This window comes from Acartia tonsa, chromosome 10, assembly GCF_053477335.1.
Source record: "Acartia tonsa isolate MP-2025a chromosome 10, ASM5347733v1, whole genome shotgun sequence".
In the NCBI taxonomy this organism is placed as follows: domain Eukaryota; kingdom Metazoa; phylum Arthropoda; class Copepoda; order Calanoida; family Acartiidae; genus Acartia; species Acartia tonsa.
Genome location: NC_137269.1, coordinates 46,985,923 through 47,006,833, shown reverse-complemented (window position 1 = coordinate 47,006,833; position 20,911 = coordinate 46,985,923). Strand labels below are relative to the sequence as shown.

The 20,911-nt window shown below is 31.4% G+C and overlaps 1 protein-coding gene across 1 annotated transcript in view; it reads left to right on the top strand.

Annotated features, from left to right (window-relative positions):
* Positions 1 to 5,680: 5,680 nt before the first annotated feature.
* LOC145330193 (uncharacterized) overlaps positions 5,681 to 20,911 on the top strand; it is a 66,523-nt gene continuing 51,292 nt past the window's right edge. The window contains exon 1 of the mRNA XM_080174792.1: positions 5,681 to 5,817. Within this exon, the coding sequence (XP_080030918.1) occupies positions 5,803 to 5,817 (15 nt within the window). The 5' untranslated portion in view covers positions 5,681 to 5,802. The remainder of the gene's footprint in view (positions 5,818 to 20,911) is intronic.

Sequence of the window (20,911 nt, the reverse complement as noted above, 5' to 3'; positions counted from 1 at the left end):
CCCAAAGTCTGAGACTCCTAAAAATTGAATATTCGATCCATTGTCCCCTCCCTTACTCCCTGTTTAAGATGTGATTAGCAGAATGAATAAGTAAGGGAGGGGCATGGACAGTTTTATTAACACTGTTAGGTACAAGGGTCGCCAGAGGATGACTGGTCCCTTACCTTGGTATTGCCCCTTTAATTTAAGTCAGACATCCTGTGGTATTCCCTGAGCCCAGTCATCAATAAAGCCTCAAAGAAATAGTGTATCACATATAAGATGTGCTTGGCAGACTGAATTAAGATGAGTGGGGCAAGGACAGGTATTCTGATAGTAGACAGCTCTGACCCTGTTAGGTTTAAGAGTCGCCAGAGGATTAATGAGGATCATTATCGACTGGTCCCTTACTTAGGTATTTACCCTAGAGCTGAATAACAAATGTTAGTTCAAACTATCAAACAGCACTAAGCTTCTTCTATCTTAAAAGAAAGTTTACTGTTTGTCCGGATGTCTGATTCGCTAATTTTTTTTTTGAATTATATATTCTATCTACATATTTTTGCAACCCTGTGCTCAGTTACTATACTATTTCTATTTTATTCTGTGGTAGTTACTCATACATTCTGGAACATTTTGGCAACATCTTAAGTGAGAACTTCCTTGTATCAGGGTTGCCACGTATAATATTTAAAATTTCCCCAAATATTTTGGGATAAGATTTAATTACCTCGTTAGGTAATTCTTTCTTCGCGGCCAAACGGCTGACGCGCAACGAACGAAAATGTTTATAACTCTACTGGTATCCCTATTTATATATAGATAGAATATTGATCTATTGGTTTATTTTAGGATGCCAAAACTGTATTTGCCTTTAGATAAATTTTTCCTCGACATTAAACATTTTTCTTGTTTTAAAAAAAAATTGTTTGACAGCCATGGCTGTAAGATTTTTATAAAGTCCAAAGCAATCGTAAAGAGTGTGTGGTTATATCAACATAATACTTTAAGCTTATTTTAAAAATTGTACTTATATAGGGTGTAATGGTAAAATAAAATAAATTCATAAGTAACGATTATGTAACAAACAGAGGGTCAGGATCAGTGGCATTTGATAGGGGTTTCCAAAGGGTGCGTGGAGCGCACCTGAAAATTTTAACACCCACTTTAAATAGAATCAATGGTAGCGTTGGGAGGTGTGCGCCCCAAGGTGTAAGACATACACAAACCATGTAAACTAAAAATTCAGCAGCACCTATCCTTCTTTGAATGAAAGATAAAGACGGCTATGTGTAGGTGTTGCAAGAGTTTAAGCTCACTCTAAAGAATAGATTTGAGTAGCTGACTCTTCAAGAGGAAGATGGAGTGGAAGATATTTGGCAAGGTATCAAAAAAGTTTATAATGATACCAGCCAAGAAAAATTAGGTTTCAAAAAGGCTAACCAAAAGCCGTGGATCACTCTAAGATCCATTGATCTCATGGATCAAAGAAGAGAGGTAAGACAAAAGACACTCTCTAGAAACTCTCCAGAAGATAAAGACCTGTATAAGAGGCTCAGCAGGGAAATCCAAAAAAGTGTCAGAATTGACAAAAAAGAACACTTGGAAAACCTTGCCTTACAAGCAGAAAATGCTGCTAATCAAAATAGAATGAAAGATGTCTATGAGATTACTAAGAGCATTGCAGGCAAAGTACACAAATCAGGATCACACATCAGGGACAAGGATGGTTCACTCCTTAAAACTGATGAGGATATTCTAAATAGATGGGCAGAACATTTCACTGAACTGCTAAATCTTCCAGTTCCAGAGGAAGAAACTGAGATTCCACCCTCAGATGCACTTGACATTGACTGTCGAGCTCCAAATCTATTGGAAATCAAAGAGGCCATTAAAAGTTTGAAAAATAACAAGGCCGCAGGACCTGATAACATCCCAGCTGAGGTCATGAAAGCAGACCTAGACACATCTGCTGAGGCATTCCTACCTTTGATCACTAAGATATGGAATGATGAGTTATGCCCAGAGGACTGGAAAAATGGACATATCTCAATACTGGCCAAAAAAGGAGACTTGACCCAATGTGGAAACTACAGAGGGATAATGCTTCTTTCAGTACCTGGCCGTATCCTTAGTAAGATTCTTCTTAATAGAATAAAGAAGAAGGTTAATGAAAAGCTAAGACCTAATCAGGCTGGATTTAGACCAAACCGTTCCACTATTGATCAGATAACCTCTCTAGGAATCATCATAGAGCAATCCAAGGAATGGAACTCTGAGCTTTTTGTAAACTTTATTGACTACAAAAAAGCATTTGATTCTTTAGACAGGAAATCACTCTGGAAAATCTGCCGACACTATGGCATTCCAGAAAAGATAATCAATATCATTAAAGCTATCTATCATAAAGGAGGTGGAAATGTTATGTATAAAGGTAAACTATCAACCTTTTTTGAGATTGTAACAGGTGTCAGACAAGGATGCCTTCTCTCTCCCTTCCTTTTCCTCCTTGCCATTGACTGGATCATGAAGAACTGTGAAAGCAATGATGGCATTCGCTGGCAGTTATTTGGCAATCCCAAATATTTGGGAGATCTGGACTTTGCTGATGATATTGCTTTGTTAACAAGCAATAGAAGTCAAATGCAAAGAAGGACTAACATGATAGCTGAAACTTTCAAGAAAGTTGGACTTGAAATAAATGTTCCAAAAACTAAAATACTCAGATTAAATGCAAACTCCCAAGAACCAATAACTATTGGAAACCAAATTCTTGAGGATGTTAACTGCTTTGAGTATCTTGGAAGTAAAATTGATGAAGCTGGAGCACTTTGACAGATGTTAAAGCTAGAATTAACAAATCTAGAACAGCCTTTGCCAGCTTGAACAAAATTTGGACCAAGTTAAGACTTTTCAAGTCAAATGTTCTGTCTGTTTTGCTGTATGGGGCCGAAACTTGGTTCCTAAACACAGCAGTGGTCTCCAAGCTTTTCAGACATATGTCAACAAATGTCTTAGGAGAATCCACAAGATCTTATGGCCAAACAAGATCACAAATGCTGAGCTTTTAGAGGGCAGTGATATGTCAGACATCAAACTGACAATAAAACAGAGAAAATGGAGATGGTTGGGGCACACTCTAAGGAAAGGGCATGATGATTTAACCTATCAAGCCTTGACTTGGGACCCCTTCACAGGAAAAAGGAAACCAGGTAGACCAAAAACAACCTGGAGGAGGGAATTCCTTGAAGAACTTAGTAAAAAGAATTTTTCATCTTTCAGTGAAGCCTCTACTGAGGCCCAATTCAAAGATAAATGGAGAACCATTGTGCGTGGCCTATGCTCTGGAAAGAAGAGATAAATGGCGATGATGATGATGATGTGTGTAGGTGTACCTATCGTATATATAATTCTAGCCACTGAACCCACTATTATATTTAAAATGTTGCTGAATTTAGAAAATGAGATCATTGATGATTTTACAAATGATTCTGTTTTTAATTGGAAATGGAATTTAATTTAGCTGTATTGACCCCACACCTTACTTGGGTAAAATAAAATTGTAAACACAAAATGAATCTAGTACATGACTTTAGAAAAAAAATCAGGATACATTTTTATTTTCTCCTAAAACCTGAATTTTAAGTTTTTCTTAGAGAAAGTAACTCAAAATTATAAAGTAAAGTACTTTTTTATGTTTATTAGTTTATTTAGGACAAATAAAAATTTGCTTAAAATGCTTGCAACATTTTTGGCAAAGCAAAGTATAACTTCTAATTTAAGGCTTATATAATAGGTACAGAAAAATGAACAAAACTTCTCATATAAGCGGAAAAATGTTTAATTCTACAACAAGTTAAAATCGCATTTTTAGATAATTTTGCGGCAAATTGGTAGCTATTGATGAAAAATACTATAAAAACTGAATAATCACAGCAACTTAAAGTAAGCAAAGAAAGTTTGTTTCAGCCAGTTTTACAAAAAAGCTTCAACAAGAAACCATTTATGTGTATTTCATTTTGTTAAACGACTCCACCATAAACGGACAGACAGACTCTAATTACATGAGAGTATCTGTGCTACTAGGAGTTATAAAAGACAGAGGTCAATAGGTCAATGTAAATAGTTGATTTTATATATAATTTTAATTTAAAATGTTCACATTCGATTATTCTCAATTTCTGGATAAACTGCAACTTTTCCTGGAACTTTTTAGTTGTTATTAATTTCCTAGAATTATCTGTAACTGACCAAGTGTAATAACAATTATCTATTAAACAAGGATGACAACATACATATAATCGAAGCTCTGAAGCAGTAGGACAAACGAACATTAACACTTGTAGAGTGTCAGAACTGAGTAATCAGAATATAAATGTATAAGAGACGAAGCAAAATTGAAAGTAAACTTGTTGAAAAACTGCTTGCTAAAAGATAATGTTTATGGACATACTTCCTTTTTTAAGACTTGATTATAGAGTTGCTTCGCTTATAACATTTTACTTTGTTTTCCCAGGAATCAACATACCAAAATCTAATCAATCGGATGAATTGATCACATAAAAATTTGTTATTTAAAAAGAAAAAAAATCAACATGGACGCACGGACATTCTGGTAATGATTACAGGGTTGCTTTCTAAATCGTACCCAACTACGAAAGGAATCACCATGCAAAGTTTGAAATCGATAGGACTATTCTAACATGCCTAAATTAACGAGAAAAAAAGCTATCCGTTACGGACGGACGGACTGACCGACTCTAATTATAGAAAAGATTCGCTGATAAAAATTGCAGAACATAAATATATATAACTTATTATTATACTAAAGTAACAGGATGTTTGTTTGTCTGTGTGTCTGTGTATCTGTGTGTCTGTGTGTCTGTACCTAAGGATCTCGCTAACCGCTGTACCGATCGGGTTCTCCTTAACAGGGTAGCTTCTCATAGGTCCCGGGAAGGTTTATAACTATTTTTGGGGGGGGGTGAGACACCTCCAACCCCCCCAAAAAATGAAAAATCCCTCCCCCCCAAAATTTTTTTAAAATTTTTTTTACTAAAATTAAAAATTATGTTATTAAATTTGACTCTCTCCTCCTCAAGTGCCCCTAGAGGCCTCTAGGGTCGTAGCCGCTAGTAATTACCATTTCACTGCTAAACCATAATGTAACGTAATCTTAATATGGTTTACAGATTTTTTCAATCTTTTCAAATTTTGATCTGTGGTAGGTTTTTTGTCTGATGCTTAATTACTACTGAACTGATTGGGTTTCCTTTTTAGGGACGATTTACATAGGTCATGTGATGGCTTTAGGCTATTCTACTATAATCAGATTTAAATCTCGGGATGGTTTTAAGCTATTTTTCTGGCCCCTCCCTGCCAATCGAGAGTACCTATAGGATAGGGGTGTAACCTCTTGTTAATATAAGTTTAAACTAATAAAATTAGCATGACATTTAAAAAATTTTCATTGATACTTACTTTTTATAGCATTTGCACTGTCCTAAACATCTTGACTACATATTTCTAAACAGCTCTAAAAAGCCATATTACATATACTATGTTGCGCTTCTTTTTTTAAAATGGTGCATGCGAAAGTAACTAGTTGGTGTGGAGAGGGGAGAGAAAAAAATGCGGGGACGAAAAAATTGGAAAGTGCGCGAACCAAAAAAGGGAAACAGTGCGTGGTTTTGTTAATAATGGTGTTGCTCTTCACTTGAACCACACTCACTCAGTCGTTCAGAAGATCTTGGGCCGTAAACACGTGCAGCTAGATCTTCATACATTATTTTTGTTTGTTTGTGTGATAGACTGTAGAAAACCATGATTTCCGGATTTGTAAGTGATTTTTCTTATTTTACTATTATTAAAGAAATAGGATGTCTGTCTGTCTGTCCAAAAAAAGTTTGTTAGTAAAGTTCCATTTTATTTCTACACATGTTTTAGGCTACTTTGGGTGAAATATTCACAATCTTAAAGAAAAAAATCAAACCCTAGTGTACTAGGAGGTAATCTAGTGCATTTCCAAAAATTAATGGAGTGTGGGCGGTAAACACCCCTTTTCATCCCTTGGACATCCACACGCCCCAAACTTTTTTCCCTAAAAATATAAAAAATATAAATCGAAGGATACATGAATAGAGAAAGAAAGAAATATGTAGATGGAAAAACTAAGTAAGTGAGACAAAAATGCAAAAGTTCTTTTTGATGCATATAAAAACGATGCCTGTCTTTTAATCTTGATATTGATCTATATTACGTAATACAAGATTCAATTGCAGTTTTATACATGTTACTTATATAGATATGGATATTTTATGAATGGTTTTATATAACGTATTAAAAGCTCTAATACTCAAAATTCAGATAATATTCACTAACAGTTCTAAAATTCAGCTTCTTTAAAATTCTAAATTATTAGTTTAGCTCGTTTCTTATAGAATCACAAAACATATATATTCATACATTACCTTACTTTTGAGTTTATATTTTATCTTGCATTCTATGTACATGTATTAAATATGCATTTATACATAGTTTATAAGTTTTTTTTTGTAAAGTTTAAAAGATTGAATAACCAACCGATAAATGCACAAGTTACAAGATTCCAAATATGTTTTTGATGCATATTTACTCAATATTCAAGTACTCAAATATCTGAACATTAAAACAAGAAAATTTTCCATAGAATACTTTTTTCTAAAGGGGAAAATATAAAACGTTGGCAATATTTTATAGATCTTTATAAACCTTAGAATTCAGCTCATACCCACGTTGTTTAGGGTTTAGGTATAGGGTTCGATTCTTAGCCCAAACTGTTCAAAAACTACACACTCAAATGATTCCTTTCTACTATATTGGCGTGTGACATAAATAGCAAGAGTAGTGGGGGGGGGGGGGGGGTGTATTGTATACTAATTCATTGTCATTCTTATTCTCAAAGTCGTACAATGAAAGGGTTAATTGTCTCTATGATGGCATCCAATGACTTACCATGGATATAGGTATGATATTGATGGGCCATACTAAAAAGAAGAATAATATACAACATATTTTTAATTTTGAGATACCCCTTTAGAAAAAATTTAGCCGGAAATATTTGATCAAAGGAAGCTAAAATTGACAAAAAAGAAGATATATATTTGAAAATCTATGTTTATTTTAATCGACAAATTTGGTCTGTTTCATCCTTGTTTCTATACATTTGTAATACTATGTATTAAATGTGCTATTTTTTACCCACGTCTAATAATTTTATCACAAAATTATAATTTTGTGATAAATCTTTTTGCTTCAACAATTAATCATTTGGACATCTTTGTAAAATTAATGACTTTGGTTAATTATAAATTTACCGCTAATGTTTAATGAAAAAATTTTCTTTAGAAAAGCTTCTCTATAAATCTAAAGTGTTGGTCTTTTGGTCGGTATTGGTGTCTTGTGTAAAAAGATCACGTGGATAAATTAAGTGGCGTGCAGAGAGTTGTGATTTGTTGGGTGCTCACCGAACAGGACGATTTTGACACCCCATATGATAAAAAACAACACCTTTTAACACCCCCTCCCTTAAAATTCAAAGGTTGTGTGGGTTTACCACCTTCACACCCCCAGTGGCTGTATTAGGGAGGTGTATATAAGTTGGGGGCAGCAAAACAATAATAATGTTGTTTTGAATATCTATCAAATCAGTTTTAGATTATCAGAAGGGTATAAAATTAAAAGTTTATTAATCACTTTTTTCGGATAGTTAAACACTTTCGTCATTATAGCGCGTATCAAAAAGGTAAAAAGTCACTGCTAAGATTTTTTTGGTTATAAACTTGCAATTAAAGTGTTGCAATTAAATACACGTTTTTTTGTCAGAGATATTTCAACTTATTGTGTGTTTTTAGATGGTTTTAGCCCATTTTTGCAACCACTCAACCCTCAAATATTTGATGAATATCATCTGATGTATAGCTTGTCAGAGAGAGAGGGGACAATGGACTGTTTTCAGCGCTAATACCTATAATAACGTTTTCTTATTATTTGGCTTAAATACTTTTGGGACTTCAGTGAATTTTGATTACTTGGTTCATTAAGTTCAGTGTTCAAACGTTTCATTCACTAGTTTTTAATCTACAGATGGAATAATTTTGTCAATTCATTGGCCATTGTCTTATCCTTTTAGATCCCTAATAGCTTGTGAAGAAACTATTAGTTTTGACTGCAGGAGATTTTATTCAAACAAAAACATTGACAAAATCTTTTAAACTTTACATTGAACCAAAAAAATACCTCCATAAGGAATAGTTATTTCTCGCATCGTATTATAAACGGCTTTCCGCGGATATAGAATGTACAATTATAAGATTAAAACCAGTTTTTTTTAGCCCGAGATGCCGATGGCACAAGCTAAAAAAACTGGTTTTAATCTTATGATTGTACATTTCTATATTCGTAGAAAACTGGATATAATACGATGCTAGACATAGTTGTTTTCGTATGGATGAGAACCGGTTCCTATCCACCGGATTCGAATGAATACGAGAAAAAAAATTAGAGACGTTGAACAGTAGAAGCAATGTCATAGCCTAAAACAGAGCAACTCAAAACCTAGCATAGCACTTACATAAAAATCGTACAAAAAAGGTACTTTTTGGTACTTCATGAGATTGATCTTTAAAAAAATCATTAAAGATTATTAATGAATTGAGTTAATAATATTAAATTACTTTACCTCCTACATACAAAAATGAATGTTTACCTGAATGGGTTATAACGAAATATTAAAGTAAATGTTCCAAAAAGTTTTTACGAAGCTTTAACCTTTTGGCATGGAACTCGCTGTGCGCTAATTATATTACCATGCGCACAAATAAAGAGTTCATGCATTGTATGCAATTTTTATTTTGTCCTAGGAATCTAAAGGGATAAGATAAAAGCCTATGGATTGATGTACAGTACATCCTAAATAAAGATACGCAAATTTCTCCTTCTTTTAGTGGTTGAAAACTTTGGACACTCAATTTAATGACTCAACCAATCAAAATTCATTAAAATCCCCAAAGTTGTTAAGCTAACGAATAAGAAAACATTATTATAAAACTTTGGGGACTAGTGTAATACACAGCCCATTGTCCCCTCTCTTCTGATTTTGACCGCTTTTATCAAAACTAGTCAGTTGATTATCTCAAAAATAAAAAAAAATAATCTAAAAGCATTGCTAAAAACAATGTATTGCTGTTTAATAGGAATACTTGCAAAATATATCTTTGTATGCAGAGTTAAAGAAAAGTTTTTGCTTTCTTTATTTAATACTTTCAATAATACTGTAAGATTGCTATTTTTCAAATACTAGCGGTTACGCCCCTAGATGCCTCTAGTGGCACTTTAAATGTTTTTGTTTGTTAAAGTCTCTACGATAATTCTTTACGTACGATACCTCTTTACTTTACGTTGAAGTCTCCCGTATTTAAATTTTTTTCGATTTTTTTGTCATTTCTTTTGGGAGGGTGGTGGTACCCTCCCCCAAAATAGTTCTAAACCTTCCCAGGAACCATGAGAATCTACCCTGTTAAGGAGAACCCGATCGGTTCAGCGGTTATCGAGATCCTTTGGTACAGACACACAAACAAACATCCTGTTACTTTAGTATAAGGATTAACTATGTATTGTTAATCTTATTTGGATGTCAAATATGTAAAAAAATAAAATTTTGTATTATAGGCGAAATTTTGTAGGATTGCCATAATTATATGTTGCTCAAGAATTTGAGAACAGAATAAATCAAGTTGTGAAGTTACACTACAAACAATGTTAACCTTAATTTTGGAATAGTTTCGCTTTCAAAAATAGTTTAAACGCTGAACGTAACAATTTCTATTGTTTTTAACAGGCATTTATAAATATTGAATATGGAAAATCCTCCAATGAATATATTTGAATATTTTTAAATGTCTGAATTGACCTTTGTTATAGATTTCGATAAAATCCACAGACAAGGATAATTATTCGAGAAGTAGCAAAAGTTTTTTTTTGACATATTTCGGCTACAGATTAATTATTTTTAAAAATCTTTCACACTGAAAAATCATGTTTCGTATTGTGTTACATACAATTTTCTACGAATAATAAAATATAAATGATATTAGTAATACTAGTTTTGAAAGCAAGGGTCTTCGGCCCCTCGGGTCTAACAAAACTTGAAATAATCTTGTAAATTTTAGTTTTACTATCCGCGGAAAGTAGTATATAATAAAAACTATTCCATATATCAATATTCACTTGCTCTATGAGTTAGTTGGACAAGAATGTAATATACTAAATACAATATACGAGTAGACAAACGGACCAAAATCTAGAGCATTGTAGTGTAGATTCGCCAAGTAAAAAAAGCTAGTAATTATATGTTTTGAAATGACTTAATAAGAGCGCGCCCATTTAAAATATATATTCATCAGACATGAAATATATATAGGGAGATGGATAGACTGCTGGGATAGGACAACGGACGATAAAAATGCTACCAAAAATATATGGGATTGGAAAGGTTATAAATTAAACTATCACTGTTCTCTACCTGTCTGGATATACAGACATTGAAAAAAATAATTGGTTTATTTTCGAATACATTTTTGCGCTTTTTTATGCTGAAATAAAATTTAGAATACTTTTTTTAGAAAAGGTCTGAATGGTCAAAAATATTTAAGCATTTAAATTGATCATCTAGCAGTTTTGAATAAATGCCTGTTTATTAAATATTTTTGTTATGATTTTGGGTAGGGCTTTCCTTCACTGTTTCGTTGTTGTAAAAACATGTAATTGGGAGAGATGAGGATGCTCAGTAAAGGTTTAAAGTTCTTCATTTTTTGTTGTATTTCAATGTTAAATATTTTTTTATTAATATTCTACAAAATAGCCGGAAACCTACCCTTTAGAGCAATACTAAGAAGAAAGGATTTTTCAGCAAAAAGTTTTTTTAATTTAGTGACTTTAAAAAAAGGGGATAAAATAAAAAACGTTTCAAATATGACGTCATTTTTGAAAGAGCTTAACTTTGGTTACCACCTCCCTCCCCTTTACAAAAGTAGTTTTTGAACTAATAATTGTACCTTTCTTGTCAATTGATCAATCAAATTATAGATATTAAATAAATAGGTAGATAATTTGATTTGATATGGGAAAATTGTTATTTTTGAGCAATTATTTTGTAATAGCAAATATTTTATACATTGAATACATTTCATACATGTCTGTATATATGTTATACCAATTCTTTTTGTGTTGTTCTTTTTATGGCAATTGTGGCTTCTCACCTAGCTTCTATCGGAGTAGATTCCCCTGAGGTTTTTTTTTTTTTTTGATTATCTAATTTGGAATGTCAAAAAGCCTAAAACCTGCCTTAGTTTATAAAAAGAGTTCTGAAAACATTTTAGTAGATTAGTTCATAGGTTTTTAAAATTTTAGTGAACAAACATACATTAAGATAATTAAGTGTTACTTTAATTAGGGGTTAGAATCATTGCAATGCCTTTTGAAGCGTGAAAATGTCTTCTAATGGATGTTTACATCCTTGTTTATAGTTAACAATTGCTGTTAAAAAGCACCGTGAACCCGGATAAAATTAAAATAATTTGGGGAGAAAATTGCTGGTTTATGAGTAATGAAACTTCACTACAATGAGATAGGAAGAAAAAAGAAAAAGAGAGAGAGAGAGAGAGAGAGAGAAAGAGAAAGAGAGATAGAGAGAGGTGGGGTAAATGTCAAATGTTACTCATTTAAATCTTAAGAAAGGAAATTTAATTATGAAACTATTGATTTTTTACAAAAGATAATGAAATTTTATGATTATTTTTTTGAGAGTTTGAAATTATAAAGATAAAACTTACAAAAAAGCATATATAATTTCATCTGTTCGTCTGTCCTGTTCATGAAATGAATTTACTTGGCTGGTATCTGTAAAAGACTGCTGAATTTTCAAAATTATGATTGGGAGATGAAAAGTCATTATTCACTTTTACTATCTGTTATGTATTTATGTCTGTCAATCGTTTTAATAATTTTATTTTTACATGTTTATGAGCTTCGCTCCCTATGAATGTTGTCATCCTTGTTTGAAGATTTAACAAAGAAAATAAATACATATCTTATAATAATATGCCTAATATAATTAACCTTTCTGACATAGATAGCTTTGTGTTATATTTTTAGATGCGTAGCAACTCTATAAGTTTTGGTTCTCTATAATCACATACTAGAACATTTGAATTTAATTTTTTATTGTCTTGTGTTTGTCCTTTGCTTGAAGAGTAAAATCTAACGGACAGACGGACAGACATCAAGCTTCTTTGTATCATAAATATATTTGTCCTTTGTTTGTCATATATTTGTCTTTTGTTTGTCATATATTTGTTCTTTATTTGTCATATATTTGGTATTTGTTCTTTGTTTGTCATACATTTGTTCTTTGTTTGCATATATTTGTCCTTTGTTTGTCATTTATTTTTCCTTTGTTTGTAAAATATTTGCTCTCTGTTTGTCATCTGTTTGTCCTTGGTTTGTCGTAAATTTGTCCTTTGTTTGTCACTTATGAGTCTTTTTGTCCCTAGTTTCATTAAATGTCCATTCTGTTGTTTAAAATATTGTGTTAAGTAAAAAAGCCATAAGCTGGTTTTTTGTTTGTTTTATCTTTAATTAAATTGCTTATGTTTTGTACATTATTGTCCTTGTTATGACCTCACAGGCGTATGATTTAATAAAGCAAATAGAAAAACTTCTTTATACCTCCCCTCTAGTACCCATTTTACCAATCTACTGCCCTTTATCTGAAACAACCCTTGCAAATAGAGCCAGGGAAAATGGCATTTATTAACTCACTTTTTTTTATAATAACTTTATTCCTTGTTTATTTTCAAATTAGAAAATTTAAGAAAATACCAAGAAAAACTCCCCCTACAATACTAAATAAGTCCAGTATCATTGCGAATTATTTGTCAGCCATTGTACTATCTATATTTGCTTGAAATTTTAAAGTAAAGTGCATGACATAGTTAGTGGGTTGGGAAGCAGGGATCTAAAGGGATAAGACATTGGCCGATAACTTAATATACATCCCCAAAGTTGTTAAACAAAATCATCCCTTCAGTAGATTACAATTAATGGTTAACGTTTGGACATTCAACTATATGAACCAACCAATCTAAATTCAATAAAAGTCCCCAAAGTTGATAAACTAACGAATAAGCAAACGTTATTATAAAACTTTGGGGACTAGTGTAAATAAAAGCCTAATGTCCCCTTCCCCCCTGGTTGGGAAGAGTTGAACTTTCCTCATTTTACATTTTCAGGGTTATCTACTTATTTACTTTTCTAACCCGAAATTGTTAGCAACTTTAGAAAGTAATTTTAAAAATCAGCCATGAAACTTGGAAACAAAAAACTAAAGCAATTTAAAATTACTTAAATCCTTTATTATTATAGATTTTATATACTCTATTACCTTTCCTATGATCAATATCAGTCTCAATGCCAAAGACACCTACAAAATCTTTTATTTGGGTCTGTCCATCTGTCAGTTCATCCGTAGTAAGTTAATAAGGTTTTTTCTTAAGGGTAATTTTGGAGGTAATAAAGGAAATGAAAATTTCAATAGACTTGTATGTTATTATTGTACATAATTTTTCATTAAAAGGTTTAGCTGCTATTAATCATTCTTCTCCTTGTAGATCGAAAATATTTAAACTCAGGGATCTAAAGGGATACGACAATGGCCGATAAATTGATGCACATACCCAATAACCCCGTTGTGTAGGTTAGTGGTTGAAAATTTTTAACACTGCTTTATAAACTAACTAATCAAATTCAGTAAAGTCCCCAAGGTTGTTTTGCCAACGAATAAGAAAACCTTATTGTAAAACTTTGGGGACTACTTTAATAAACAGCCCATTATCCCCTCCCTTCCTGATTTAAAGTACTTTATTTCCAATAACCAATAATTATGAATATTCCTAAAGTATTACAGATATTCAACCAAGGTTATCTGGCTCATTTTATACATTTTGACTAGTTTTCATCAAAAATGTAGAAAATTTTGAATAATATTTGAGAAATTTCAATAATTTGGTTTGCAAAAAAGTCCTAATAAGTTAATCAAATAATATAGATTTATCAAAAGAAACATGGATGAAAGAAAGCAAACAAATCTATGAAATGTATAACAGAAAAGAACATAAAATAGAGTAATAGCACTTTAACTTTTAAATTTCCCGAATGGTTTCACCCAACCCTGGTAAATGCTTACATTTTAAGACGCAATCAAGATCTTAAGTTTACAAAATTATGCCTAATTGCCTTATAAATCAAAACTTCGAGAAAAGTATTTCCTATGTAATGATGATATACCATCCTATTAAAATACCTCTTGCTGTGATTCCAAATTACAAAGAGAAATAAAAACGATGCAATGATTTTTATTATTTTTGTTTACAACTAATAATTTTAATTACCCTGTAAAAAAGACAAACCAATGAAATAAAATTAGATATAATAATTTTAAGATATAGTGTAAATAAAATATTTATTTCATACAGAAAATTAGATATCTTTGTAGATAATAATTTCATATGAGTTGTAAAAAAATATGATTTTGTTAAATTGTTAACTTGTCAACCATGGGTCATACGTGTGACGTCATACTATCCGGCAAGCCCAACTTGTTTGTGTGTGTGTGTGTGTGATGAACTTAAGAAGAAACGACTTCATTAATTTTGTGCTACAAAGAAGAAGAAGAGAGGATCAGAAGATTGGATGTAGGGATGGAGAGGGGTGGTTAAGTTTTCATGGCCGTATCATGCACATCATTGTAGTATTTTTTACATTCTGTAAGTATCCTCTTTTTTCTCTAACTTACTCGCTGATTAAGTAATATTGCATACCGCTTTTAGAGTAATTGTCATTAGAGTGCCCTTAGAGTCAAAGCTATTAGAGTAGATTAGTGTCAATGTTAGATACCAACCCTTTTTCTTTAATATACTGAAATATATGCGCAGATAGCTTTGAAGAAAATATGAATGACGTTTTTTTCAATAAGCTTTTTTTCACTTTCTGACAATACTTTTATTTATATAATAAAATTATCCTGTTAATTTAATATTCAAATAGTGATTCCTAGGACAACTAAACACATTTTTAAAAACAAAGCTTGTATTGTGCTGATTGAGTTCTAACTGTCTACATGTGTAAATATCCGTTAATCAAACCATCTAATTTAAGCGCTTCGTTTTAATGGATAATTATAAAAAAAATGTTCGTATGTAATACGGCTGTGAGACCCACTTTGCAGATGACAAAGTTGCACAACATATTTTCTGAGGAGTGCAAAAAAATTGCAAACATCCCATCTGTTAAAAATTACAAATCTTATTCCCTCCTTTTGCTAAAAATACATATTTCCAAAATAAGTACAGATTTTAAATACTTAAAACGATTGTCAAAGTAAATTTGGTGTCTAAAATCTGGTTGTTGTCTTAATTTTTAATGGAACTAATGGTAGTTTAAGAGCAATACATTCCATTATGCTTAAAGATTAACATACAATTCTTTTCTTGGGATTGGTTAGGGTGAGGGGTGGGGGAGTCGAAGGTTTCAATTTAAAAAATCTGGGAAATTCACAAAAATTGAGTAGAGTGCAATATTTGTCAAAATGCATAAATTTGTCTTTTTTAGTATAATTGTAACAAAATAAGAGAAAAAAGATATCTTATTTGTTTTCAAGGATAACATATATGTAGCGTAGCTTCTCAACAATTCGAGTATTTCCGTCGTCTGTCACAAAGTATAACTTTTAGGAAGAAGTATCTTTATATCAGAATAATAATCTGAAGTTGTATTAAATATATAAACCTATACCTATAGATTATTAGATATACCTCATTCTTAAGAATATTATTCAATAATTCTATGGCTTTCTTTTGAAATCGGTCAATAAACAAAGAAAAAAACATTCTTTGATCACATGGTATTTCTAACGGACAAAATTGATAAAAAGAGAAAGCCAAAGATTTTAAATTTATAGAAGATTTACCATTGGATATTATATTGGATAGAAATAAGATAATCTAAATTTTTAGGATATTTTTGGGTCCTTTGTAAATACTAATGATTTTTCCCTAAAGTTGTAAGATGGGAAACTCCTAGATAAGGTTTAAAACAAGGATGACAATGTCCATAAAAGCGAAACTAAAAACATCATTAGACGGATAAACGAACATTGAGGAATGTATACAATATATAACATTTTGTTTACATCTAAACACTAATTTTCTTGAAGATGATTAGTGTCCCTCCACAGATTATGACGTCATACGATAAAATAACCAATGAGAGGCCAGCATAAATTTTACTATTGCATTGGTCAATTACAGTGTATACTGGCCTCTCATTGGCTATTCTATCGTACAACGTCATACTCTTTGGAGGGACTTTAATCATCTTCAATTTTCTACAAATTCCTCTTCCATAATTACTTGAATACAGGATGCATAGTAGAATCTTTGCTTATAACATAATGACTAATAGTTCTAGGAATATATATTTCAACATCATGCGAATATGATGTAGTTATAAAGCTAAAAAAGCATCAAACTTGTATAATTGAAATGAAAATTCTAATAAGCACCTTGTAGTGCCTAATAAAAAATGACGCCATGAAATAAAGATGACCAATGCTAGGCCAGTATACATTTTACCATTAGTTAATTACAATGTATACTGGCCTATTTTCAGTAATTTGTATTGTATGACGTCATTTTTAATTAGGCACTATAAGCTGCTTTAAATTCCAACTTCCTAGTAATGATTATAAAGTACTTAACTGTTATAGGAATTATCATAACAAGTTTAAAATTTATAGAACAATTCTACCACGCCTGAATACGGAGATTATCTTAATAATATATTTATTAAAAGGAAGATGAGAGAAAGAGATAATATTAAAGATGCGACGCTTCTAAAAATGACAATCTCTAGCTTTCTAGATTAAAATCTGATAATAAACATAGTTTTTAGTTTTCCCAAATGTCAAAACATTCCAAAAATGTTCTCTGTCCCTCCCGGATTTCATTAGAAAGCTGTTTTTAAAAGTATTTTCTATTTCTAAGGATCATTAATTCCTTTATAGATAGATCATTTCGTTTGAAATAAGATAAAATTGGCATCTTAATGAAATAGAAAAATACAAAGTATGCCTTATACTTATAGTGGTTTCACCACAAGCTGAAATGAAGTTTTACAATAACCTCGTTCTACTATATACCATAGATTTGAAATTTTAAGAGACATTTGATTTACTTTTTTTGAGAGAAGCCACTCTCGGAAAGTTTAACTTTAAAGATTGAATGCTAAAAATAAAATGCAAAAAAAATTGTTATAATTAGCAACTGCTCCCCTAGTCCAACGGGGAAAGGATAAGACAAAGAAAAGCCTAAACACTTTTAATGCATGAATACGAAAAATACTCTATATAATAGGATTAAAGATTCCACTTTAAAATTGCAAATTAACCTTTAAATCTAATAAACTCAATTGCAAAAAATCCACATTGATTCTGTAATGATTGGTGGAAAAAAAACGCATTTTCAAATTCGTTCCTGTGTTCTTTAACCTTCCCACATATACAAAGAATAAATTTGGTCAGAGTAAAAAATGCATTTTTGAACTAAAGGATAAAGATTTTAAATAAAATTTTATTAGGTTACTTACTATTTTAATTAATTATTGATTTTTAAAAAATAGTAGCTACGCCCCTTTTGAAGTGGGACAAAGTAAAAATGAGGGAGATGAGAGGAGAAGTGGGAAAGAAAACCCATAAAATGAGATGGATAACCCTTCATTTTATGACGTAACATGGCTGATTTTTGAGTGACTTTTTCCCACTACCCCTTCTGGTAAAGGAATCGTCTTTCAAATTAGTAAACCAACATTCCTGGGACCTATAAGAAGCTTCTCTATAAATATCTGTCCACCAGAAAGTGAAATCTTTTAGTCAGAGAGGGAGGGGACATTTGGCTGTTTATTTCACGTGTCCCCAAAGTTTTATAATAAAGTATTATTATTCGTTGGCTTAATAACTTTAGGGACTTGAATGAATTTTCATTGGTTGGTTCATTAAGTTAAGTGTCTAAAAGTTTTAACTACTTATTTAAATCTACAGAAGGGGTAATTTGATGTTTAATCATTGGGAATGTATATCAATTTATCGGCCATTGTCTTATCCCTTAAGATCCCTGTCTTTTAGTACATGCACACCACACGGATAGACAGACAGAATTCCTGTTACTAATATTAAAGAATAATCAAACAAATGCAGAACTAATGAAAATAAGTAAGATATTATAAAAAAAACACGAAATTATTAATTGATATTTTCATATATAATGGTTATGTCATATTTTTAATGAGTAGATATGCCAAATTTTTCTAGGGTGTGTTCACTGCTCATTGTCCAAAAAACTGTATGATAAAAATTTGCATACAATGCCTTGAGTTTTTAAAATCATCTTGGTCTAAAAATGAAAGCTAACAGTGGCTGTCAATTCTTGTCATTAGCATTTAAAAATCCCCTTTGTTGCATTGGAATTTTTTAGCCAAATTTTAGAAATAAATTGATTGAGGGTTTAAATGAAAAATGATACTATGCTAGATGAGAACTAATTTTAAAATATTTTAGTTTTAATTTATGCATTAATGTTTTCACTCAAAAATTGGTTAGATAATTGGATAATTCTTTTTGTGTGTCGTTAGCTGTAAATGGACGAACATTTTTTTTTCTTCAAAAACTCTATCTTTCATACTCCTGGGCTGGAAGAAAGGGACTATTATTTATGTCCATAAAACACATTTTTGCTTTATCAACTTAAATGGTCCAACTCATTTATGTTAACATGTTTTAGCAGCAACGAATTTAGGAAAATTATTTTGTTTAATTAAAAAAAAAATATTGATTCCAGGGCAGTAAATATTAACACTCTCTCTGATATATAACTTGTTAGAAATGCTAAAAAGTGTCACGTGTGACGTCATAAAAACACGTCTAAAAGGAAGGATGAAAGGAGAAGTGGGAAAGGAAACCACTTTAAAAAAAGATGGATTTTGACGTAATTTTAGGCCGTCACACATGACACTTTCAACAGCGCTTTACTTGGTAATGCCATATTATGTTGCATATGTATTATCTTTTTTTCTGTTTCAATTTCTTTTCAACAGTATAGTTCTCAACTGTGCATAATATTGTTCTAGTTGCATTGATTAAAAATGTATTAAAAACCCACGACAGATTTAAACTGCACTAACCACTAATATGCAATTCTATTTAGCTTAAACCCTTACTTATCTTTTAAAAATATTTCTTTGTAAAAAAACATTATGTTTCATATGGTTTAAATGCAATCTATAATATAAAGTAGAACGATGTCTGTATGTTTGTCTGTCTGTCTGGCTGTCTGTTTGTTTGTAGCGAAGGATCTCTGAACTGATCGGGTTCTACTTTACAGGGTAGCTTCTCATAGGTCCCGGGAAGGTTTATAACTATAATCTTGGGGAGTGGGACACCCCCAAACCCCCTAAAAAATAAAAAAACACCCCCCCCCCAAAAAAAAATCTTATTTTAAATCTAAAATACAAAAATTTGGTTTGATCAAACCTCTTGCCCCCCCCCCCAGCCCCTAGAGGCTAGGGGCGAAACCGCTAGTTAACTTATAATGCACTTACGTATTTAATCCTAAATTATGAATATGAGTACTTCCTTTTAAATTATTTAAATAGCGTTTTTTTATACAAGGTCCTAATTGTGACACTTTGAATAATCAAAAAGAGGAGATCTTACAATACAGCGGGTAAAGTCGAACCTCGTTAAAGTGTCGAACTATGACGTCAGAAAAAATTAACAATTAACCAATGAGAAGCCAGTATTCACTGTAATTGACCAATGGTAAAATATATAGCGGTCTCTCATTGGTTAATTGTTAATTTTTTCTGACGTCATAGTTCGACACTTTTACGACGTTCGGTAAAGTCATTATGCGCTTAAACATGGAGTTTGTGTAGGCACTAGTGCTCTACTCCATTATTACTTAGGCCAAAACCCCTTTGAAAGTAATCAAACAATCAATTAAGCAAAGCTCTTGTCAATTCAAATCTATTTGACTTTAATGTCAAAAAAGAATTTACAATAAGATGAGTTTAAAATTCATTAATTTTTTTTATTATTAATGAAAATATTTACTTACAAAAATTTTACAATGTGTCATAAAATGCAGGAAAAAGTTGAGACATAAAATAATCACTTTATAATTTCTTTACATGAAATATTTACAACATGCAAACTTATTTTAGTGGTACCACAAACATAACAATATATATCGTTAATTTAATTACATGATAAAATAAGTTTATAATAATCATTAATAGGCCAAATTCTCTAAAATTATAAATAGATACATGACAAAATATAAGACCTAAATCCTAAGATAGCCTAAACAAATTAAGGATTTGGCCCTTTGTATAAATGTTTGCTAGATTATTATTATTTTTACTTGTATTATATTATATTTGATGTTTTTTTTAGTCTGTAGCCTAAGATATAGGTAACTGCTGAACCGATTAAGCTTCTTATTGGTCCCAGGATTGTATTAGGCCTTCAAAATCCCTCGAAAACCGAGCTCCTAGATGCTAGAAGCGCAGCCGCTAGTATGTAGTTTAAAGAAAAGACTTTTGTGACACCATTGTAAAAAAATTAGTGAATTGATTCTTTTCGCAAGACTGAGTAATTAAAAAAAAACTTTAGTTCTGCCCCCTATCATTTCTGAAACATTATAAGTATGGCATTTTTATGGTAGATATTTGATTTCAGTATTTGAACCCAGCTTCTACCAATAACGAAATTAATTCAGAAAAA